The following is a 24,695-nucleotide window of genomic DNA, read 5'->3' as shown; positions in this document are numbered from 1 at the left end:
ACCAAACAATCGCAGCTGTTTGTTTTGTTCTTTCTTTATTCACAATTATCGCGTACGCCACACATTCTACACGCAGTAGCTAAAAGAAAAGTTACGAAAACGGTAAAACATTGTTAAAATATTTTAACATGTCCTTTTATGTGAGATCTGTACAGCTATAAAATTCACTGTTAAAATCATGCTGCTTAGGAGTACGCAGGCATAAAGTCACGATATTAAATGCATGCGAAGCTTCGTCCTATGAATCACACACTTATAGGTTGATTAATCTTCCGAGGTCACAGTATACGGCCCATCGTACCGACAGGAACGGAATGAGTCGGTCACCGGTCGTCACGGGCCGAAGAGCGGCAGTAAATGTCCAATCACAGGGTAGCTATGGCCGTTCATGAGGATCGCCGCTGCGGGCAGAACCAGCCGACGCCATAGTGGTCAGGAGGGAGTTTAGTATCTTCTTGAGCGCTATCCCCGGTTCCTCGGCCAGGTCTTGACGCTGCTGCAGTTGCTGCTGCTGGGTATCGAAAAAGCAGATCGCGCTCTCACCCGTCTCCTCCAGGAAGCTAGCCGAGTCGCAGGCTTCCGGCTGGTCGTCACACACTGCCTGGAAGGCCGTGCCGTCGACGAAAGGCTCGCGGTACGCGTCATCGCTGCCGAAGCCACAAGTATAGGACTGCTCAAAGCCTGCACCACCCACCATAGATTCCAAGAGCGAGCCAGTGGACCGCTGACTGCCGCGGCAGCAGGGGACAGTCATGTTGAGCAGCTTGCGGACCATGCTACGCCGCTTCTCGGCCCCGAGTTCGCCGTCGTTGGATATCGACCGGGGCTTGAGGTCGACGAGGACGTAGCGCTGGTCCAGGATGACAGCGTGCACCCGCTCCACGTGCGTAGTCAGCTTGGCCAGCTTGGCCTCCCGGCGACCACACATGGGACACGTGTACGTCTTGACAAAGGCCAGCTGGTGACTCTTGAGCTGGGCGCCGCTGACGAAGCGTGTCTTGCATTGGGAGCACACGAAGGCTTGCGGATGCCGGGCGCCGCAGTGTTTCTGGTACGAGCCCCGGGTGAAAAAAAGCTCGCCGCAGCATCGCGCTATGGTATGAACGTCCCGGTGCATCCGCTGGCAGTGCGACGCCACCGCAGCGTTGTTGGGCATTGGAACCAGGCACTCCGGGCAGCGAACGTCCGCGGCAGACATCCCGCTGCTGCTGCACTCCATGGCGGCTGCGCAACGTTGACAGCGTAAACAACATCTACACGGTGCAAGAGCATATTGTTTACATTTCTAGGGGTCAGACTGTCATTTTCAGACACTACTTGGGTTCTTCACTCGTCGTCGACTTTACGGCCTTGAATATCACGCACAAAAACGGTAATAGTGCACATGCATGCAAAATCCTCTGATTAGTGGTTCATATTAGAGGGAGTAAAGAAATCGCAATCTAGCAATCGTTAACTTATCTAATAGAAAATCAGGGAAATTTGTATAGTTTGCTGCTCGAGCACAGGGATGACACAATGACGACAAACTGTGCTGTTCGTCATCTTTATGTTGTCTTCTTGCTTTTGCATTAACTATATGAATGCTGAAGCAGATGGGTCTTACCAAAAATGCGCGAACTCGGGGCGTAGTATATCGCAACGAAACACAGCAAAAAGTTACGGCTTTAGCATGTGTTTGGGTTCTTTCAGACTTGAACGCTGTGACTAGGCTGCAGGAACAGCCCTAGACAGCACTGATAGACGCAGAAACACCCGGCGCTCACTGCAGCAAACACACGCGCGGTTTGGGCACGTGGCACGTCATGTTAATTGACCTCACCTTCGCAGACCGCGCAGGACGCTATTGCTAGCAGATTTCAATGATCCTTCAGACACCGTGTAAACTCATCTGGGCGGCTGTAGTCTGGAACTAAGAACGCACAACTAGCGCAAGAACGCAGGAAACGCGGCGCGAACGCGCTGCGTTTGCGGACGAGTATGTATACAGAGGCACGCAGGCCGTGGCAGATCGGATAACCCCGAGAGATAGCGCTGCTGCTTCCGACCCCAACAAGCTGGCTGGAGATTAGGGCGGGCTATCAGCACCAAGGGCTCGTCTTAACAGTGATTGCTCAGGCGGATTTGCAGCGGATACGCTTCTCACTCAAAGCAAAACGTGCATACCACCGTCATTGCATATATTTTCAGACGTAGAAAGCGGTACTTATCCTGGCGTGTTGCAAGTTTCACGACCACGAAGCAAAGAACTAAGTATTACACCGGGACATAAAAGAATACATTGCGTGGTAAAGATAAGTTTATTTGACTCGCTACAAAAAAGTTCAAAAATACATAAAAACACATACAAACCTCAAGTACTGAAAAATGTAGCTTCTCAGCAAACTGAGTGATTTGAATTTGACGCCTGAAAGCCGATCAAGCCTAGTAAATCCAGCTGGCCATTTCACGAAATGCCCCGTGCATATATCAATCTCTAGAAACCGTTGAGTATACACTTTTCTATCAAGCGCATTGATTAGTCGACTGCAGCAGATGCAGAACTAATAAAGGGGAAAAAAAGAAGAAAACGAAATGAACTGAATAATCGGGTCTAAAGTTGAAACTTGCGTGTTGTTTCGAGGAATTATAAGGACCGGTGTGGTGATGTATGCACGCCGAAGACTAATCTTTTAGCGATGTTTATTTCGTCTTTGCCTGCTACTCTGATGAAATGTACGGCTGTACGTGCTACACAAGGAGGTTAATGGAGGTTATGTGCTACACATGGTGCTACATGAGACATTGTTATTAGCTTCTGGATATTCGAGCTAAGAAATGCGAAACTGAAAATCGCACCTCAATACTTACAAATCCAATTCAATCCACCTATGTCCAACCGTAGCCACCCGGCGCCGGCAAAAGAAAGCAAAGCTGTAGTGCTCTAGAGGCAAAGCAGTACGATCGGCGTGATGTACTAACATCGAGCGCAGTGAATATAGCAACCGTAGAGAAATATTTTGGCGACCTGTATCTGTATTTTTTGACAGAATTCAAGCCTTTTGATTGTAAGCATGTCGGGTGATGCCAGAGATGGTGTTTTCACTATTGACGGGAGCGTTATGGAAGGCGTGAGTACGGTGCTTTTTTGGCGTACCGCGAATACGCAAGAATGTAGTATTTCATTGGAAGACCGCTTCGGTCATCAATCTACCGGTATTTCGCTTGCTTCTCAATTGCTTTTATTCCCGAATGTATGCACCTTTGAGCTGTTCTTAGCGTTGGGTTCGTGTTTCATTAGCAGTAGTTGCACTGCTTCCTTTCTTAGACATGCTTTGTAAACGGCTCTTCGATCGGCTCAGGGAAGTGCAGACGATGTTAAAAGCCTTTCATGAATACGCGAGCAAGATTATCCTTGTTTCAAATCGCAGAGAACCGGTGCACGGACGAGAGGAAAAGACGTAACACTAAGTTTCATTTCTTGAACTCAGCCCATCTTCATTTTTGTAGGGAGGGCAGATACTGCGGATGGCCATAGCATTCAGCGCCTTATTTCGGAAACCGATACGGGTGACGAATATCCGGGCTGGAAGAAGCAATCCGGGCCTGAGGTACTGACGCGGGTACTTGACATATGTTCATCAGAAGTCTGAACGCTGATTTTTCATTTCCTCAGGCCCCAACATTTGACAGGCATCACCTTGGTGAGAGACATCTGCGGCGGTCGCTTGGAGAACGCCCGCATTGGTTCCACAGAAATCACATTGTATCCGGGGCCCATCAGGGGTGGAGAGTATTCTGCTGACACTGGGACAGCCGGGTAAGAGTGGTGTAAGACCGATTAGCTGAATAAACAATAGCTTTAGCTGTTAAGAAAAGCAGTCAGTTGCAATTTGACATACTCTTTTGCCATCGAAGTGAGCAATAGGTGATGTTTTCAGGGCTTTCCGCTTTATAAACTGATGCACATCTTATTAGCCGTCGTCTCACCCTTCATTAATGACACCAGAATTACTCTGAATACAAACAAGAAAAACTGCTTAGACTTGTTAGCAAGGAAATACTGAGCTCCTGCATAGAGTTTTCAACCTTTTGTGAAGGAGTTTTTATCATGGTATATACGCATGGCTGCGTATATATACAAGTCTTGAAATTCCAGTAAAAATAATAAGCAAAAAAAAAAAAAAAAGGCATTCCTACTTCAATGCAACTCTGTATTTCGCCCCCTGTTGCTGGCAAAGTAATTAATCTCTAAATTCCGATCCGATCATTTCTTCTTTGCAACAAATTTACAGTGCAATGTACAGACTGGCCTATGTTTGCACCGTGCCATGTTTTTGTGACTGAAAATAAGATGTGGCTTTATTATCAAGCTGTGGTTGCTTATTTGCTTCCTCTGCATTTTTTATTTTGTGTTAATTTTAATGTGGCAGCATCAGCAAGAATAAGCTATTAATGAACAATATTCTAGGCTGTAGTGTGTTTTTTTTTTCTTACATGTGATGGTTTCAGTTAAACAGCTAGTAATATTGCAGAAATGTTAGCAAGTTCTGGTTTTTTTTTTTTTTTTTTTTTCTTTTTTTTTTTTTTTTTACCTGACATATTCCCTTCATGCTGAGATTTGCAGTCAGAGCTTACCCATCTTCATAGTAAATTAAAGGACCTGTGTTGTATCTGGACATGAGCTTTCTCAGTGCCGAATATTGCATTTGACTCAACTGGATATAGCGCATTAAACACACCTGCTAAATGGAACCTACAGAGGTGGCCATATTGAGCGTTTTTTTTTTTTTCTATTTTCAGTTACAAAATTAAAAATCAATGATATTGCTTTTGTTGGTGTGAAAGAATGTGGTCCTCTCGGAGTTCATTCTTTTGTAATGCAACTTTACAGTGAAAAGTAGGTTTTAGGAAAGAATGAATTTTAGCCTGATTTTCTTGAAAACTTGCATTGAGAAGCTCGGCAAATGCCTTGTTTTAAGGGAAAATGTATGCTGCTCTATATTTTTTGGATGCCACTGTTACTAGCACCATGCTTTGGCAAAATGTGCCAACTTATAACAGCCGTTATAAACGTGAAAACAAAATTATTGCCAATACAGAAGCCATACAAAAAGCTGAATTTGTTGCTTGCTGTGCGGAGGCGAGTGTGGTAGGGGAAGGAAGGAAGTTGGGAGTGAAAGGAGGAGGAGAAAAAGAGGTGCCGTAGCGGAAGGCTACGGAGTAATTTTGATTTGGCAACCTGGGTGTCGTTAATCTGCACTAACGTCACAGAGCACATGGACACCTTTGCATTTCACCTTCATCAAATTGTTGCTATGTACAGATTGTGCAAAGATTCATAGGGGATTCCTTAGAGCTCCTAGCTGCATGCTTAGACTGTCAAGCAGTAGTACTTGTAAAGTTTTCTGCTTGTAAGAAAAACATTCTATATATTTAGTTTTAGTTGCAGATTTCTGGTGTAGTGCAGCTTGTTTGGCTGTATGCCAAAGCTGTCTGATACATTTCATAAAGCATTCTATGTCCCTTTGTCTAAATTTAAGTACATGCATGTATTTATGCTTTTTTTCTCTTGTCTTTCAGGAGTGTTGTTCTGCTTCTTCAGGCTGCCCTGCCATGCTTACTGTTTGCCGACACACCTTCGGTTCTGCGTCTCAAAGGCGGCACAAATGCGGAGATGGCTCCTCAGATTGACTACACACTGTCGGTAAGTAGCTAGTAGCAGACACAAGCTAAAACTGGTTGTTACTGCGTGTCACTATTTGGGCAACGTGTTCTCTTGGCATGAGATGCCATGGCAGGCGAGAAATTTGTTTGGCAGGAAATCCAGCAAAGTGGCATACAGTCCTGCTATGAGGCTTGCGAAAGTTGAAGTGGGTTCCCATTCATTTGATCTCGACTGGTTCTAGTTACCTTGCTGAAGCCTGTATTATGCATACATTAACCTAATATACGCTTTGGGACGTTAAATCCCACAAACCAAACCATTAACCTAATGTATGTGCTCCGTGAGACGTGTTTTTTTTTAGTGGTTTTTGAATAACCAAAGTAAAAACTGATGATTGCTTTAATTGATGCCATTTACCATATTTTCCAGTTTATAAGATGCACCTCAGTATATTATTTATGTTAGAGCAATAGGACATGACTATATATTGTTGCTGCGGCCTTATCACTGTGATTCTGACATGCATATCAATTCTGTATTCTTTAAAATGCTCCATGTCGCGAGACGCACCTTTATCAGTTTCTTTGTCACGCAAGATGTGCCGAGATCTGTCTCGAAGATTACGGCCGCTCGCATATGTTTCTACAATGTTCCTGGTTGTGCTAGTAACAGTTTGCGACATTATCTAGATGGTTCTGAGCCGCCTTTAAATTGAGTGTTGACGTGTGCGACAGGCATTCTTTGACGACTGCCGAGCACGTTTATTGCCATCGCCGCCACCAATGAGTTGCTTACTTTTGCGGGCGCAAGTCAGCCCTATAAAGAGTTTCTTCGCTGCACTCCAAGACTCTTGATTTATGTCATCGACCTTGTCATCACCACGTGACATCTGGTGGAGGTGCTGCCCTTGATCCCTCAAGCGAAGACCCAGCCTTGTTCCTGTCGCCCTGGAGGACCAGCCTACAGGACACCGAGCCAGCCGTCGACTTTAAGGGCTTCAAACCGAACACGGTCTACTGCCTAAACCCGTTTGACCCTGGCAGGCATCAATTTTGGAAATGGTCCAGTCAACAGCACTGGCTGTGCTTGTGCAGCCCCAGGAGCCCCCCATCTTTCAAGGACTGCCCACTGAAGGTGCGGAAGACTGGATGGCCCTTTTAGATCGCGTGGCAGAATTAAACGGCTGGAATGATGAAGCCAAGGGGCAAGTCTATTTTGCTCTTGAAGGATCTGCCCATGTATGGTGCGAAAATCACGAGGCAGCTTTGAAGGATTGGGAGATTTTCAAGAAAGAGTTTTTGACTGCATTTGCAAGTGTCATCCGAAAGGAAAGAACCCAGGTACTCCTTCAGTCAAAACTTCAACTCCCAAATAAGCCTATCCTGGTTTATGTTGAGGAGATAAAGCACCTCTTTCTCCGCGCTGACCCTTACATGACCTAAGGTGAGAGAGTGAAATTCTTAATGTGAGGCGTTAAAGAGTCGCTTTTTGCAGGTCTTATCCGAAATCATCCAAAAACCGTGGCGGAATTTGAAATCGAAACGTCTACCATCGAGAAGACGTTGGACACCTGGATGCGCCACTACGAATGACCACTCCAACCGGACTACTCAAGCCACTACCCCAGCGCATCTGCGAGCAGAGAGAACCTTCAGGACCTCGTCCGGGAGATTGTGCGAGAGGAGCTCCGCCGATTGCTGCCATTATCGCAAGAATCTCAGGTGGCGACGCTCGTGGAGGTCAGGAGGTCAAGCAGGCACTGGGCGTTCCTGAAGCGACGGCTCCAACGGCTCCGACGGCTTTAGTGCAAGAAGCAGCAGCGATGAACTATGCTGCTGCATCATGTCGTCCTGCACCTCGACGCGACCTCCCAAGCCCTCGTCGCTACCATTCTGCTCCCGAAAGCCGCCCCTTGGCCCCCGCCCGCCAAGTCTACCAACGATCTCCAAGCCCCATGAAATGCGACGCCTAGAGGATGTCTAACAACCAACCGCTCTGCTTCCATTGTGGTGAGGCAGGACACATCCTCCATCACTGCCCGCAGGCGGATTGGCCTCCGTGGTTTCGCTATCGACGCCCCACGACTCTGTCCTGGCGAGCGACAACAGGAAATCGACGACTTCCTGCGCAGCGGAGAGCACGCGTCGCCAAGACGTCTGTCACGCTCCCCATCGCCATACAGTGCCCGATATGCATCGCCGGTTCGCGGTTACTTGCAAGGACGGTCCTCTAGCCTCCATAGGGGAAACTAAAGGCAGCAACCTTTGGAGGTGAGGTTGCTTTAGTATTATTACTAAAGCCTTGTAGTACAGTCGAGTCCACTTATAACAGTATTCAAGTGCCATGAGAATTTCATTGTTATAACCGATAATTGTTATAAACGGTTTGCACGAAAAAAGCATATCAACTGCAGAGAGGGGTTCCAGACTGCATGTGACATGCGAGCTCCGCCGAGGCATTATTTTGGTGGCCCCGAAAGGGGCCTTGCAATTGTAAAAAAATATGAGAAGGTTGCCACGGCCGCCCCTCAGTTTGAGAAATCCTGAAGTAACGCTGGGGTGAAGAGAGAGAGAGAGAGACAAAACTTTTATTTAAAAGCCGCCACCTGGCTGGAAGTCCACATTGTTAATTAGCAGGGCAAACTGCTCCGCCTTTGTGGCCAGAATCGGCCCCGTCATAGGCAAGTTCTGGGCACAGGCGCCAAGAAACCACTCGAAGAGGGCCTCTCCACCTTCTTATAGAGGAGAAAACCTGGGCCAGGGGGCGCTGCGCCGCTCTGTGCGTCAGCGCCCTCCATGGAGACCCCGTCAAAACCTCCGTGCAGTGCGGCCGCGTCGTCTGCTCCCCGCCACATAGAAAAGCATGCTGTCGTCTGCTCCGCGCTGCTTTCCAGCACGTGTTTGCGCGCGCGCGCTTGGTTGTTTCTCTCTTCCTCCGGCCGCATTCTGGCCGCCGTCGCGCTCCAACAAAGGGGGCAAGAAAAAAAAATAAAATACCTGGAATGAAAAAGTGACGGCGCGCTTTTTCGCAAAACTCGTGAAAGTGTTTTTCTCTCTTTCGTGTTGAAACGATGGTTGTCGGTTCTTTTTTTAGGTATCTCGTACCGCTCGTATCTCGCGCCTCTGTAACTGGCGGTGCCGCAGCAGCCATCGCGGAACCAAGTGGGCCTCAAGAAACAGATATATGTCATTAATGCCATCACTCGGCGCTTATAAAGGGAAAACACAAACGTTAATCGTTCTATCCTCATACGCGATCCTGCTTCGGAAGCTCAAAACTGCGCATTTGCTAGAGGAGATAACTGAACTAGGGATTGCACAGCATAGCTGTGGAATTAAGAAGACAAAAGTTTACTTGGAGAGATGTCCCCGCCTGCATGAAAAGTCGTCAGGCATTTCCTCGCTTTTTGTCTCGCGGAGAGAGGAAACTGCCGAAAAAATGGCATGCCTCGGCTTCTCGTCAGTGATCCAGGTCGTTAAGAAACCTCTCATCGTTAAAGGTAGATAAGTCATTGATTTCGGATGGCAGCGCCACAGCAGCGAACTCCCCCTGACCGCTGTCAGCAGGAACCAAAGGGTAAGGCGGCATGCTTTGTGCCTTTGTAGGGAACGTGTCCTAAACGCGCCGAAAGCAGGCACCACGGCGCTGGCAGCATCGCCTAAAACGTCTGTCCCCAAAGAGTTGAATAGGCCCCTTTCAAGTGAGCAGTCACAAATGGAAAGGAAGCTCCCCAACCAGCGCCCGGAGCACTCGTCGCTGTGTACACGCGTATCAATTCTCAATGAGAAGGCTGGACCCTTCATTCTCTGAACAACATGGAAGAGATATCAAGAGGTGCCGCCTCAAGTCTTTCAAAATACCTGTCGCTTGCCTCTGCCTTCGAGTACCGAATTCACGTTCATGTTTTTTTTTTGTCTGAGCCTGCCAACAAGCGCACTTTGAAAACAATGTCCGCGGCGATCAATTAATCATAATTTCTCACTTTCGAAAGCACCGATAAAAAGTGTGCCTCCAGCCAGCCTCTATGTCAGCCGGGGCACAAAAAAAGGCAAAAATAAGAAACACCACTGGCAAAGAGCGCCGGCTTTGCGCGCACAGACGCACGACCATCCCCCCTCGTCCTCACTCTCCTTCTCCCGCTCCGCGTGCACGTGCAGCTGCCTGTAGCACCTGCGCAGACTCTGCAGACAGCCGCGCGCAGTGCAGGTGCGGATGCGCATAGGTTTTGTAGTTCCTCTCCGCTCCGCTGGAAACCGAGCGCTGGCGTCGCGGAGCAAACTCCAGCTTTGGTTCCCTATAGGCACCTTGTCGAACGCATTTGCTCCCACTGTCAAGCGAGGACTTTTCTTTGTCAAACTTCTCAGTGGAGCGGATGATCGTCGACACCGTCAGTTGCTATAGTGTGTACTTCTTAACGAAGTCGCACACTTTCTTACCCTCTTTGTAGTCCTTCACGATACTACACTTCGTCTCCAAATCGATAGCCATGCACTTTCTTTTCACCGACAACGCCTTCCGATAATCAGCGGTCGTATCAGTCATCTTCCGTTTCGGCAGCGATTCAAACGAGACAGAGAAACCACATGGCCAGGAACGACTTCAACGCAATCAATTTGCACGACCAACCACATCGGTCATAGTAGAACTGCACAGAATGAGGGGCAAGCGAGCAGATCAGCGCTGTCGGCGCGTTGGCAAAGTCCATTCGTGTTTCGAAGGTTGGCGGGGCGTAGCGCTATGAGCGCAGCCCATTTGTGTTCGGAGGGGTGGAAGGACAGCGGGAGAAAGGCGCGTGAGGCTGGTGATGCAGAGAAGGCCAGAAAACAGGTTCTATTGTATGAGCGTGCGGCGGGGAGGGTGCAGCAGCTGGAATTTCTTTCCCTTTTTTTTTTTTTTTTCTTTTCAAGGATTTCGCATTCCACTACTGTTCGGCCCGAGCACTCAGGAGCCAGACTTTTTTGTTGTAACTGATAATGCAGCATGAGGGCATTGTAGTAAGCGGGTTATTTTACCATGGAAAACATACAAAAGTGGATGGTGCAGCAGCTTTTCATTGTTTTAACCGATATATTGTTAAAACTGATATCGTTATAAGTAAACTCGACTGTAATAGGCTTTAGGAAAGGTAGCTGATTTCTTGCGACAGTGCTCAGGCGTCCTCTTCGCGTTCATAATCACGGCGCTGATCGTCGATGTGTGCGGATGCTCTGACACACGTGGCAAAGCACATACAGGAACAATGTTGTAAATAGTAACTGGAAAAGAGAGTCAGTTCGATCTGGCTTGTCTTGGCAGCGTGGAAAGGGCAGGGAGCACGGACGTCACCAGCTTTTGGCATTCTGCCAGTCAGGCGGCTGTACAATTCCAGAACACCATAACAACTGTAAATATTGTTAATCGTAGGAGTTGCTACTGTTACCGTTTCCCGATAAAGTTCGCCTATGAACATTGTGCAAAGCGAAAAAAAAAAAAAAATGCGTATATGACGCACCTGTATAGGACACACTACCGAAAATTTTGCAGAAAAAACCGCGTCTTATACACTGGAAAATACAGTCGAGCATCTTTGAGATGGCATTATCAGTATGATATAACACTTTTTGTTCATCAGATCAAGGCTTGCCATTGAGGTACTGCATTCACCTGAAGTGACATTGAAATACTCGTGTGATACATGAGTTATAAGGATGGCAGCAACAGAATTTTCCTCTTTTCAATAAAACCACGTACATCGCATGCTGAAGTCACCTTTTTCGTCCATTTATGGTGCAACATTCTTTGTTTTGTAGATTTTTTTGTAGTCTGTAGTCTATCTTTATTTCTAAAATGGAATCGGAGCTATTTAATTGCGGATGCTTTCCGAAGTCTAATAAATACCCGCTTCCTCGCTTCCTCACTGCCTCCCCCCCACCCTTCCCTTTCCATTTGCAGAGATTTCTATTCAGTATATAGGACATTTTGATTGCATCTCATCCAATTCTTGTCGCCCTGCAAAAATAGATGGCTTTACATGGGACCTTTGAGCACAGATAATGCTTCATTGATAATTACTGGAACTTCTTTTCTGTATTGTATGCCTTTTCAAAGCAAAATTAGCTATAGTGCATGTGACACCTTGTGACATGCACTATAGCTACAAATAAGATTCTTAAAATTGAATGACTACATTCTCTTAAGGATTTTATTGTCAGAAAAGTGCTAGTTGCAAATTTTTAGCTGCTTATTGCATGCCAATTTTTTATAAGCAGCAAAAACCAATAATAATTAACATGCAAAAATATAGAGGTGTGGCACTGATGTTTATCTCAATTGAATACAATGTACACATATGGGAGAAAAAATAGTTTAACATTCTAAAAATTAAACATTCTCCTGCATTTAATCCTTTGCTGTCATGAATATTAATTCATTAACCATGACCTTGTATTAATTTGTAGATTCCACAGGGCACTTACCCTTACTTTTACGGCATGAATAGAGCACAGTGTAATGAAAGCATGATATGAATTTTAAATCCATATCCCAATGTGGCACAATATGGCTTTAGCAGCTGATGTGCTGGGAAAAATGATACTTTTTGATATTGCAAGACATCATTAATGATTGTTGCATTACAGTACCAGTTTGACTGTACTGTAAAGTGCTAAAATTAGCACTTTTATGACAACCTCTTGAGGCACGCCGCTGTGTATCTCTCGGTACATTGTTGAAGAATGTGAAGAGGTATATATTAATCAGGATCATTACCTAAGCAACCTGTTCTTATCACCACCTGAATGGATCATAGTGGCTGTTTTGGATCATTGTTTTGCTGCACACCTGTCCTTTCTTTTTAAAATTATAAACTAGACCTAATATACTGTCTTAGCCACTGACCTGACAACTGTTTTTCTCAAGCAGCACCTGAAAGTTACAATGCAACAGCTATCCTCTTGTCACCATTTTTGTTTCTACAAACCTACTATGCTGTTGACAAGTTTATCTTGCTACATCTGTTTATCTAACTGATTGCTTGTTGCAACTTTTTCTGAGCATTCTTTGTCATTGTCTTGTTCGCTCGCTATAATTTTTCTCTGTAAAATGCCTTGCCCCCCGCCCTTTACAGTAATTCTGCAGGGCTAAATATAGATTTGAATGTAAATATAAATTATTAGGCATACTATGCTCATACAGACCGACCATGCAGGTGTTCCTGCCCATAGCAAGGAAGTTTGGAGCATCCTGCGACATCAAAGTTCTCAAGAGGTAAGTTGAGTATTCGTATGTCTCGTAAGTAGATGTAATGTGTAACGATTATTCACTGCTTTCAATCTAGGTGCACGGTTGCATTTCCTCTGTTGGAACATGTAGCATGCCCAAGAAAGGTGGACAAGACAAACGTTACCTTTTTAGCTTGTTTTTCTTTCTTGCATGTGTGTGTATGTGTACACAATGTTTCACCACTCAGACATACTATCTATGCTTGTAGTAGATGACATAGGTCATTGAAGACTAACTCAAATTGATCATGTATCACATAGATTCCAGCTTCGTAATGGTTAGAAGGCTACTTTCACTGAGAACAGACGTTTTTTTTGACAGGGAGATGAAAAGAAAGGAAATACTTGCATTGCCGCTGTTGACGGTCTTCGCACGCAGACTGCACTGCCGTTCTCTTCCAGGTGCTGATCACTGTGGGGAACAAAAATGTGCTTCATTTTTAAATCCAGTTTTCCAAGCAATCAATGTGTCATTTTCTGCCGGGTGGACATTAGCAGGATTTCCGAGACTCAGACATTTGAATATTTGCCACGAATCATACTGTGAAATTGTTTTTAGTGTTCATTCAAAGGCTTTGTTGTGCATTCCATTTGCAATTCCTTTACTTGGGGACAGTGTTTTTATTTAGAGACCTGCATTTCACAATAGCGGAAAGGGGCCACCATGTCTTAGTAGTACTAGGTAGCAATGAAGACAAATCACAGGAGAGGGCTGTACATAATTGATAGGGATTAAAATTTTGCACACTGAGTGCAGTGCTGTTTGCTGCAAATTTTAATGATTTGGTTAGTGTGTGTACATTCCTTCCCCTTCCATTATTTTACTTGATTTTCTCCTGATTAGTATTTCATGCCGAAAATCTCTTCCTTCCTTTAGTTCCCCCTCCTTCTGCATGAGGGAAGTGGCAGCGGTAACTTCACTGTGCCACTTAGTGATGCAGATGAACCAGGAAGCCGACGGAATTTTGCCTAAAGAGAGAATCCCCACACAAGTGATATGTGCTGTAAAACAGTGTTCTAGTCCTTCCCCTTTGGACATAGCAGTCACATTCATAGGGCTTTTCACTCCTGCTTTTCTTGCATAATCGTCATCATCATCATCATCATGGTTCACTCATGCTTTATACATGTGTCCATACATGCAGGGGCTATTACCCCAAGGGGGGCGGCCTGGTTGAAGTTCACACAGAGCCGTCAGGCAGCCTGAAGCCAGTGAGCCTCACGGATCCTGGACATGTGGTCGAAGTCAGTGGCAGGTCCTTCGTAGCTGGTGTCCTGCCATTCAGGGTATGTCTCTTATCCCAGTCAGATTTTTTTAATCCGTGCTGGGTCTGAGCTCGAGTCATCAGTATCTTTGAAAGAAGGTTAATTGATTTTGAAGCAGCAATATAGGCAGTTTTTATGACTTGCAGCTTATCCCCGGGGGTGCAACATAAATGTGGAGCTAAGTCAACGTGACTCTAAAAAAATTGAGGGACCTGTAGAAAGCATAAAAGAGTATGAGTCTCATTGCCTGGCTTTAGGTAGAACGTGAAAATAAATGACCCTTCGGTGGTTAAAGGTGGCCTCTATGATTGATTGTATTATCACTTTTGTGGAAGGAAAAGTACATTGCGTGTGGGATGCGTCAGAGTGAAAAAATGACATTTCCTCCAATTGCTCAAATTTTGCGGACCTTTCCTTATGTAGCCGCATTGCTGGGCCAAGACGGATGCTAAGAATTGTTGCTATCACTCAAATTTATTACAACTTTAGGAATTACTTCAAAACATCGTTACCAACATTGTTAACACCATTATTAATATTGAAGTTAATCATTTGGGCCTCACCTTGCCTCATGCTAACCTTCTTGGCTTGGTTGAGTGGCTACTGCTTTTGTCATGGGTTTGAATTTCAGACCTGCATTATTTATTCGTATGTATGGGACAGTAGAGAGGGCGTTCAACTGAAGTATGCGTTATGAAGGTTTTCTATTGGATCCTCAAGGTGAGCTTGGCTTCAACTATGCTCAATTTGATGTTGGCACTGCATTTTTATCCTTGTTCAGATGGGACTTAAACAAAAGAACAGGAACTGCCCATGCCTTCTGGGCTAATCATTGCTTTCACTTCTCTTGCTTAGGGGGCCGACGTGATGGCTAGCAATGCAACTGCTATCCTCAAGGCACACCTGCCTTCCACAGTCACTGTGTCCGTGGAGCGCGTCAAGGAGCCCGAGGCGAAGGCATTCGGCACTGGAAGCGGCATTGTGTCAGTCTCCTCTTTCTCTTCTCTCTCGCTTTATATGCCACATCAGAAAGGACAGAAAAGTATTTTATTAGAGTGTTGAAATTTGATTGCTATTTAGGAGCATTTTTCATTACCCCTCTGTACTGAAGCAGTTTCACATGACCTGCACATGCGGGATTATTTGAATTTGAGGTCCGTATGATGCGGAAAATATGCAGAAATAGGTGTGCTTCTTGTTCTTCTCATGTATACGTGATGAAGGAACCGCACGCGCAGCTGCTAATCGTGAAAGGCAGATATATTACAAAGAGTTGCTTTTCGTACATTGCTGCATTAATTGCTACCGAGTCCAGCCAGCTTCATGTAGGATCTTTTCTTTCGACAGTGCCTACTAATGTTTGGTAGTTTGTTACCTTGATATAACGTGAAAAAATGTGAAACAAGCACTTATCACATCATGCAGACCCTCTCAGCTGCTCAGTGTTTAGGCTATTCGACCACTGAGCCAATCCTGGCTGTGGCAGCCACATTCCGATGAGGACGAAATGCAAAAGGCATCTGTGTGCAGCACGATGTCAACACACTTTAAGAACCTATTTGATATAATGTGAAAAAATGTGAAACAAGCACTTATTACATCATGCAGACCCTCTCAGCTGCTCAGTGTTTAGGCTATTCGACCACTGAGCCAATCCTTGCTGTGGCAGCCACATTCCGATGAGGACGAAATGCAAAAGGCATCTGTGTGCAGCACGATGTCAACACACTTTAAGAACCTCAGATAGTCAGAAAGAATCCAGAGCCCTCCACTATTGTTCCCACCATGTTAAGCCCACAATCGCGCAGTGCTGTTTTGATGACCTCGTCACTGAGAATGGGATTGCTAAAAGGACTTATAAGGTCTTTAAACAGCAAATGGTTGGCAAATAAGGCCCCTTTGAAGTGAATGTGCAAATGTACGGCTTACTTGAGACTACTAGCAACAGCAGACTGGTGCAGCGCATGTGGTTAGAGAGTATTTTTCCCTTCCCTCGCTCCTATCTGTATCATGTTAGTATGGTTTCCCTTTAATAATATACCTGGTGTCACATGGCTAAGGCTCCTGATTTTCAGAGAACCGGCACTTTTCTGTGGACCTGCGTGTAAATGCGGGGGACTCTTCGCATAGAAACGGCCGTGTGCTTTGTCTCGACGGCCCAATATCATTGATGATTCAAGTGGAAACAATTCACATTGTATTTGTTTGCTAACTGGGGTAATATACAGCTTCCAATGGCTGCCAGTATGCATTGTGATCTATCCCAAAGTGACAGCTTGCGCTGGCTACAGAGTGCCATGGAGTTTTCTGGCAATGGAGTTGAAGCTACAGAGCCAAAGCACTTATTCATTTTACACAGCATGATATAGTCTCCAGTTGCAGTTGCTTCTTAAAAGCAGTTGATTGGTAACTTACTCCTTCCATATACAGGGCCCCTAAAATGGTACTTTATCCAATATTTTAGTGCTAGAAATCCACTAACGTAGTCTTTGTGCTTTTTGCAGCCAAATATAGAAGCTTTGCATGCAGCCAATAGTTTACAAATAATTTTTTTTAAATGTTCCCAGCGACATCTCGCAACCAATTAAGCAACACGTTCCCCCAAACCTCCCATGTGACGTCATCAGGGCTTGCTGGGTGCGTCCACTCATTGGGCTCTCCCATGTGACGCTGCCGGAATGGAGCGCGGTGGGGCACCGTTGCGGCTTGTTTTCTTTATTTTTTATTCCATGCCAGCATGCGTTGAGTTGAGGGGAGAGAGAGGAGGAGAGTGATTTTCTATCGCTGACAATTTTGGGGATGGTGACACTAGCATTGAGGAGAGGACTTATGAGATACCTATTTTTTTGCCAGTACAAATAACACTGCAACACACGTTGTAGCATACAAAATTGCACATAATGAAATGCTATTTTCAAAAACATAAGTTACAAAGGAGAAAATTTATTAGGGAACACACAAAAAAACGGGAAAACTGCCATTTTTGTGGAGAGTTGATAAATATAAGATAGAAAAGGCTCGATATCTACAGACGCCTTATCAACAAGAAAAATTTAGAATATAAATATTGAAGATCAATGACCCAGGAACACTGTGTAAAAAAAATACGCTATCTGTACAGCGCCGTTCTTCAGCTGCATAAAAAAAGCTGCAGGTGTAAACAGCCTCATTCCACATCTCATGCGGTAAAGCAGTTCCTGGTTTTCATGAGGCACCAAGCCAAAACTGCTGCGAACTGGCTATAAAGACTGAGTATACGTGTTGCACATGTGGCTGACCTTCAGGAATGCATTTTCGTGGAATAAAACCAGCACGTGTCAAAGTGCACTAGTGAATAGCTGGCGCCATTTTCAGGAAATTATCACCACTCAACACCGTCAGATATCAAAGCTGACAATATTGTGACAGTAAGCGACTTGCTGGAAGTCCTTCGATCACAAAAATGTGATGTTAATGCTGCATTACCGTGAGTGGCTGCTTTTTTTTTTTCATTTTTCAAGTGCGGCCACCACGTCCCCTTTTGCAGCAACACATGCACATTGCTTGGAAGAAGGCAGCAAAGCAGGTAACACCAACACAAAGCACAAGAGGCACACACACGCACACAAGGACTACGCTGCGTAGTCCTTGTGTACGTGTGTGTGCCTCTTGTGCTTTGTGTTGGTGCTACCTGCTCTGCTGCCTTCTTCCAAGAGATGTGTGGTCAACTAGCTCATTGTTCGACTCTATTACATGCACATTGGTCCTCAAAAAGGTCCATCAAAAATAGAACATTGCCAGAGTGTGAAAATTTAAACTGGCTCTACAAGTGCAGTCTACCACTTACAAGTGCAGTGCACCTAGACTAACCACTGGGTGGCGCTAGGTGCACAAGAAATGATTTCCACACGTTGAAATTGGTGATTTAAAGCATCGATTACTGGTGGTCAATTTGAATAGGTGTGGTAATGAAAGAGTTAAGGCATACCGTATTCCCAACATAACTGCACATTGTCATGAAAGTCATAGCAAAAACACTCTTCTATTACGGCAATTTTTGTGATTTAATACAGTTGCATGAAACTTCCAAAAGTAGCTCCACCTACCCTCGATAGAGCAATGCAGTCGTGTAGTGACCAGCATGCCAGGTGGGTGGCTGTCTTGCAGCTAAACTAATTGGCAGAGTGACACAGTTAGGTATCGCACTCTTGCACCGTTCACTTCGTTGCTAGGGAATGCTGTCATGGGGTATAGAACTGCAACGCTTCCTGTATCAGCTTGCTCAAGTGAATGGAGGTGCAAGTCTGTCAGGGCATGAGCATATCTTTATTCGTTGGCAGGTTCTGTATTTTAAAATAATTCATACAATTAAGTAATCACATTTTCTTCTTTCTGGTATGCTAGCCTGATGATGCCCACAAATGCAGTTTTATTAAAGAAAGGTGTGACTGCCAGCATATCAACTCTGAGAAAAATGCTAAACTATACAAATCTTTTTGTTATTGTGGAAATTCAGGGTCCTTAAATATACGGCCTTTGTAGTCACTGCCAGCATTCTCTGTGTGTTGTCTGTATAGCCTTTGAGATTCCATATGCTCCTTAAGAATTCTACATAAGGGAAATGAAATTTTTGGATGGTCATACGGGCGCATTTCAGTGGGAGGCTTTCCCAAATTAATGTGAGGCCTGTGCGCCTGAAAGCCTTTTTTTCTCGTTTCATCTCCTTTCTGTGTCTGCATTCGAATATGGATGTTGTGGGGTATTATTATTATTATTTTTTTTCAAATGTACATACTGATGATTGTAACAGCCCAGCTGCTTTCTCTACTGCTCTCCTACAAGAAAATGTAGAAATCGACACAAAAATATGGTACAGATGCCATTCTATGTTCTCCATGCCCTGTTTGTCTTCCATTTGAACAGTTTTCTTGTTGTTCCGAATCGTAGCAAACATGGGCGTATTAGTAATGCGAGTAGGCATTTAGCATCCTCTTCTGCTCCAGGATGTTTGAAAGTAATTAGCAAAACTTGTTGCCTTAAATTTTACTCAAAGTTTAAATATTCTGAGATGTTGGGGTGCAGTGTCAAAAGCTCTTATCTAGTTCTTTGCGGAGGCATCAGTTTTCTGATTTTGTAGTCTTAAATGCTTACATAGGTGCCAGATTTCATTGTTATTAGCCTTGGTTCTTCAACCAGTTGGCTTTTCTCTAAATAATGCTATAAGCTTGCAAAATATACCTTTTGCTCAGTCTGGTTCGATTCCGTCTGAAAATACCACCCCACAGGTATCTTGAGAAGCGCTGATGAAATGATCAAGATTGGAATTTATTTGTTTTATGGGTTAGAAAGACACTGCCCAAGTGCAGTATGAAAAGGAGAACCACATTTGTAGAGCTTTAGTGACAGTTAGTTTTGAATACTGCAAAAAATTGTCTTCATCTTCCAATAATGCCACAAGCTGCTGTAGCTCTGAAATTGTAAGGTTCTAGAATGAGAAAAAGGTCAGAAAAGGCATCAAACAGTTAAAATTAAAACTGAGAGTCTTCATTTCAGGGAGACGTAGGTTGTTATGTACTACTACTTTGCGCGTGTAGGCATGCATGCATTGTTGGCTGAAATATGCAAATGCTGATTGCTTTCGTAAAGTGGAGTGACACGTGCGCTTTATTTTTCACCCACAGTTTGTTTGCCAAGTCTTCAACTGGCCTGATACGGGCTTCAAGTGCACTGGGGAAGCGAAGTAAGTAGTACTCATTGTCAGCTACGAATGCACTCATTAAGTATGATGCAAATTTTAAGAAAAAACTTAGGAAAGCGAATTTAACGGCCTTCAGTGTTCTGAAAATACACATGCATATAGTGTTGCATAATGTCACCGATGAGGTTGGAGGTGTCACTTTCTCAAGCAGGAAAACATTGTACACTAAGCAGATAAGTGTCTAAATGTGTGCACGTTCAACTAAGCTTTATTTCAAAATCTATAAGAATTTCCCAAGGGAAGATACAAAGACAAGCTTCCAAGATAAGCATTCTCACAATAGGCTGAAGAAGTAAGCACCAGAAAATGAGCGTGAAGCTGAGTAATATTTTTATTCTTGAGCATTCATTATAATGAGCGTCTATGGCTAGCTCTTTGTTGTTGTTAGTTCTACTGGTCCTTAGCACTAGTATCATTATTAGCAAGAAAGTCTTGGAATACATTTTATTTGTGGCTTGGACAAGTGGCTGAATTCATTCAGTAAGCAGTCAGTTAATCAAATATTAGTGACCTGCCAATGGTGGCTTAGTGTCTATATGGCATTAGGTTGCTGATGCGTCGGCCGCATTTTGATGGAGGCAAGATGTAAAAAAAGTGTGTGCTATGCAGTGTCACTATAGGTTAACTTTAACAAACATAGTTCTAGCGCTTTAGACAGGGACGAAGGCAGAACACAGACACCACAAACGCTAGACATCATGATGTCTAGCGTTTGTGGTGTCTGTGCTCTCCCTTTGTCCCTGCCTAAAGTGCTAGAACCATGTCTGTTGAATCTAAACACCAACTCTCTTAACTTTCTGCGTTAAATAGTACTATGCTTTAAAGAACACCACGTGGTAAAAACTTATTCTGGAGCCCTTCACTGCGGTAACCTACACAGACCAGGTGTTGATGATGTTAAACACCACATCCTATACAAAATTAGTATTGTATGTGCTGTATAGAAAGTGTAAAAACAAAAATAAAATGCCTATATATATATCATGTTTCACCTAATTTAATGGGGCTTAAAACCCCACTGTGGCAAGTTTAGTTGTTGATTTCTGGGGGATTTAAAACTGTGTATGTTTCATAAGAAAAAGGAGCTTTCTTAACAGCAGAAGTAGTGTAAGCATCAAGTGCTGATGAGGTGACACGGCTAAATTTGATAAATCAATCAGAAGCAAGCAGCCTTTCAATCATTACTGGGCTCAATTCTGTCCCCATTTCAAATCAATTGAAAATTACACCTCATAATACATAAAACTAGGCTGCCTGCATTCTTGGCAGCGGAAGGAAGGTTTTGTAGGTGCAGTATTCTTTTAAGTTACAGCTGCCTCGAGGTAGTTTCCATATTGTTAATCGTGTTTTAAATATGTTGCAGAGGTTTAAGCCCCATTACCCAACTCTTTAGAACTACAGCTCCATTCAGTTTTCGTTTCTGGCAATAGTCGACTAAATGGTTCTTTTCTGTTGTCCTGCAGCAAACGACACATTTATTCTCAAGAAAACTGGGTTTAGAAATGGCTTATTTTCGTTTTTTGCACCATTCAGTTACAATCCATAACGTAAAAGAAACAAAAAAAAAAAAACACTGGGATTACAGTTTCGAAGCGAGTGGCAGCGTGGCCTAGTTCTTGATCTACGCGGACAGGAAAAGGCATTCCTAGCGCCATAGTTTGCTTGTGGAGACAAGCGGGCAGTGATGACAGCTGTCAATTTTTTTATCTTTTCTGCCCTTTAAAGCTGTTTCACTATTTCTATTCCTATTTCCAAGAGCCTTTAAAAGCTCAGTTCTGAGTGAAATAGCCGCTTTTTCATTGGGTTGTGGTAATCTGCAGACAGGGGCTAGTTTCATTCTGTCTTCAGTGTCCCAAAGCAATCAAATATTAAAGGTAACCAAAGTGACATGTTGCTGTTTTTGCTGACAGGGGCTTTTTCGTTGACGATGTACTCTCAAAAGGTAACTTGTACTCCGCATACTGCTGTGCTCAAGGATGTGGGATTGAATCCCGGCTTCGGCGGCCGCTTTTCGATGGAGGGGAAAAGCAAGGCATCCTGTGTTGTGCGATCTCAGTGCACGTTAAAGAACCCCAGGTGTTTGAAATTTCCGAAGCCCTCCACTGCGCCGTCTCTATCTGAATCGCTTTTGGTTGTTAAACCCCATAAACCAAACCAAACCAGAAGCATAGCTTCTGTAGAGTCAAAGTGGTCTAGAAACTTGTGTTCTTCATGGTTCATCCATCCTTAATATATCTTGGTTGTTGGTGCTTATTGGTTGTTAGTTCAGTGAGAAATGTGAATATGAAGCCCATATATGGCTAACAGATGCACATCTGCTGGCGGTGTGTTCTGACGTCCCTGCATTTGCTGTGCAGATGTGCAGGCAGAGGATGTTGGAGAAGCGGCAGCCCGAGACCTTCTGCAAGAACTGGAGCACAACACTTGCGTTGACAAGCACCTCCAGGATCAGGTACGCAGCTTGTTACGAATGGAGAGCATGCAATCTATGTTCATATTAAGGATGACAGATAGGGGAGCCAATTGGGAGCAATGGAACTTTACTGTGATATACACATTGCTACAGTGTGTTCCAATCATTTTGGTACTGTTGGTAATATTTTGATATTGTTTTAGTAATGCACTCCTTTGATGGCTGTCAACTTTTGTTTTCATTTAAGAACACAGATGTTCCTTTGATGTGCATGTGGGGTTAATTACATTGCATCCTTTCTCTGACGTGGTTTTGTTCGTCATTGCAGTTGGTTGTACTCATGGCACTTGCAAATGGAGCGTCTAAAGTCCTGTGTGGGCCACTCACATTGCACACCGAGACTGCGATATATGTTGCCCATCAGCTAACACTGGTAAGCTGACATTCACCTGGTATGTCATAGCATCGTAAGTGGGTGCAATACGAAAAAAATGACGCCGCATTATTGATTGTTTAACTCTTTTGTTACTTTGGGAAAAGGGACTGTTTTTGAAATGTTTCAGAACGAATTTTCCCACAAAAAATGCATGGCGCATAAAAATCTAATAAATGCTGAATTGCAATGGCAATAGAATGTAATTCTTTAAGACATTTATATAATCACAAATTCTGTTATGATTATTGTAAAAAAAAAAGGAAATTGTCCTAACATGAAACAGTTGGACACAAGAAAAAAGGGTTTGTTTAGCTCATATCTTTTGGAGTAAAATTGCTTTAAAATTTTACAACATATAGAGTGCTTCAAATTTGGAAACTTTCCACTACATGTTTGACACTTCTGAAAGTTTTTTGAAGTTTATCAAAGTTTGAAAGTTTGAACAAGCTTGAAGTGGGAAAGTCTAGGCTCAAAAAAACTTTTTAACCACTGAAAAGAAGCTATTTAAATGTTTCCTTGATATGGATTTTTCACTGCATTTTCAGAGTACAATATAGAAAACAAAATTTTCAATGTGCGATATACCTAAATAAGGTAGGATGAAGTACAGTCTTTGATAAAAGTTTAGAGTCCAGGGGGTTTTTAAGTCTTGCAGTTGGGCTCCTTTATCATTCATAGAAGTCCTTCCTGTTGGTGAGGGTAGGGCAGATAATCTCCTAATCTTTATTAGATTTCGAACACTGGGAGTGCATTGTGATACTTGCCAACATTATAAGTCTAAACTGAGAACACTTTTGAAGAAGCTAAGAAAGAGATTGGAGGCACACAAAAGTATGTCTGCCATAGCATTTCTAAATGTCTGCTCACATGAGAATATCTGAATGTACCATATTTACTCGCATAATGCTCGCACTCGCATAATGCTTGCACCCCCAACATTGGGCGTCGAAAATTGGACTTTTTTTTCCTTGCATAATCATCGCACCACCAATATTACCACTGTGAGAGTAGTCTGCTAGTAGTAACAAGCGCCTTCTTTGGAGCGCTACTGAACCTAACTGGCCTCACTGTGTGCACGCGCTACCAGGCAGCGATAGCGTGCTTGGGTACATCATCATCTTCATAAGTTATGCTCGTCTTTTTCTTTTCTTTTCTTTTCTTTTTTTTTTTGATTTACCTCCATGATGCTCGCAGTCGCGCCATCTTGCGAGGTGTCTCCACGTCTCGTCATTGCTCCTTTGTTCTGTTCGTGTTCCTTGCTTTGTTCCACCGTCTACCTTGTTCTTGGTGCTGCATCGCAATGGAGCGGTACGCAAGTTATACAGCTGCTTTTAAGCTGAAAGCTTTCGAGTACAGGCTACAGCATAGCAACTGCTCTGCCAGCAGGCGCTTCGGCGTCAACGAGTTCTGCGTAGTACGCTCTGGAGACGGCGATTGCAGTGTCGGCACTGACTCGGTTCAAGTCTCTGATCAAGAGTAGAACTGTATGGACTGCTGTGAGCATTATACCACGAATTGCTTCGAGTGATGAGGCTGCGTACGGCAAATAAAGTGCTTTTGGCGACCCTGTACTTAAGGGTAAGTACTGCTTGAAAGTAATGTTCTGGTTATATTTCCAATAGCTGGCTTAAGAATCCCGATTCGCACCTATATATAAATTTGCTTTCAGCGCTCCAAAACATTTGCTCAAAAATTTTTCCCACATAATTATTGCACCCTCCAACTTAGCATCAATTTTCCGCGAAAAAAGTGCGAGCATCATGCGAGTAAATACGGTAATAAAATATTTGTAAAAGTTGTGAAAATATCTGGTATTACAAGAGCCTATGCATGTAAAACTTGAAATCTTTCTTCGAGAGCTTCTTGAAAAAGTAGTGCTATCTACTTCTTGCATTTATGGAGCGTCAATCCTAGGTTGATGCCCAAATGTCTGTTGA

General features: G+C 43.9%; 2 protein-coding genes across 5 annotated transcripts in view; one reads left to right on the top strand and one right to left on the bottom strand.

Annotated features, from left to right (window-relative positions):
* On the bottom strand, window positions 1-2,175 carry LOC146182112 (uncharacterized). 2 transcript variants are annotated; one of them, XM_084577124.1, is made up of 2 exons: window positions 1,823-2,175; window positions 1-1,224 (listed from the first exon to the last, which is right to left on the bottom strand). In XM_084577124.1, exon 2 carries the CDS (start codon window positions 1,217-1,219, stop codon window positions 377-379), a length of 843 nt encoding a protein of 280 aa, XP_084433250.1. In that variant the 5' UTR covers window positions 1,220-1,224; window positions 1,823-2,175; the 3' UTR covers window positions 1-376. The 2 variants fall into 2 exon arrangements, with proteins under 2 accessions (XP_084433250.1, XP_084433251.1); XM_084577125.1 differs by lacking the exon at window positions 1,823-2,175 and adding an exon at window positions 1,607-1,811.
* Window positions 2,176-2,935: 760 nt separating this feature from the next.
* The window catches only part of Rtca (RNA 3'-terminal phosphate cyclase), a 28,777-nt gene continuing 7,017 nt past the window's right edge, over window positions 2,936-24,695 (top strand). For 2 of the 3 annotated variants that reach the window (XM_084577122.1, XM_084577121.1), the window contains exons 1-10: window positions 2,936-3,110; window positions 3,490-3,590; window positions 3,656-3,799; window positions 5,563-5,686; window positions 12,834-12,892; window positions 14,052-14,193; window positions 15,028-15,155; window positions 19,833-19,891; window positions 22,267-22,361; window positions 22,651-22,755. In XM_084577122.1, coding sequence (XP_084433248.1) covers window positions 3,054-3,110; window positions 3,490-3,590; window positions 3,656-3,799; window positions 5,563-5,686; window positions 12,834-12,892; window positions 14,052-14,193; window positions 15,028-15,155; window positions 19,833-19,891; window positions 22,267-22,361; window positions 22,651-22,755 — 1,014 coding nt within the window. In that variant the 5' untranslated portion in view covers window positions 2,936-3,053. The remainder of the gene's footprint in view (window positions 3,111-3,489; window positions 3,591-3,655; window positions 3,800-5,562; window positions 5,687-12,833; window positions 12,893-14,051; window positions 14,194-15,027; window positions 15,156-19,832; window positions 19,892-22,266; window positions 22,362-22,650; window positions 22,756-24,695) is intronic. The other variant, XM_084577123.1, reaches the window with a different exon arrangement.

Source organism: Amblyomma maculatum, chromosome 8, assembly GCF_055883805.1.
Source record: "Amblyomma maculatum isolate TAMU_Amacu chromosome 8, ASM5588380v1, whole genome shotgun sequence".
Lineage (NCBI taxonomy): Eukaryota > Metazoa > Arthropoda > Arachnida > Ixodida > Ixodidae > Amblyomma > Amblyomma maculatum.
This window is presented reverse-complemented; position numbering and strand designations above follow the sequence as displayed.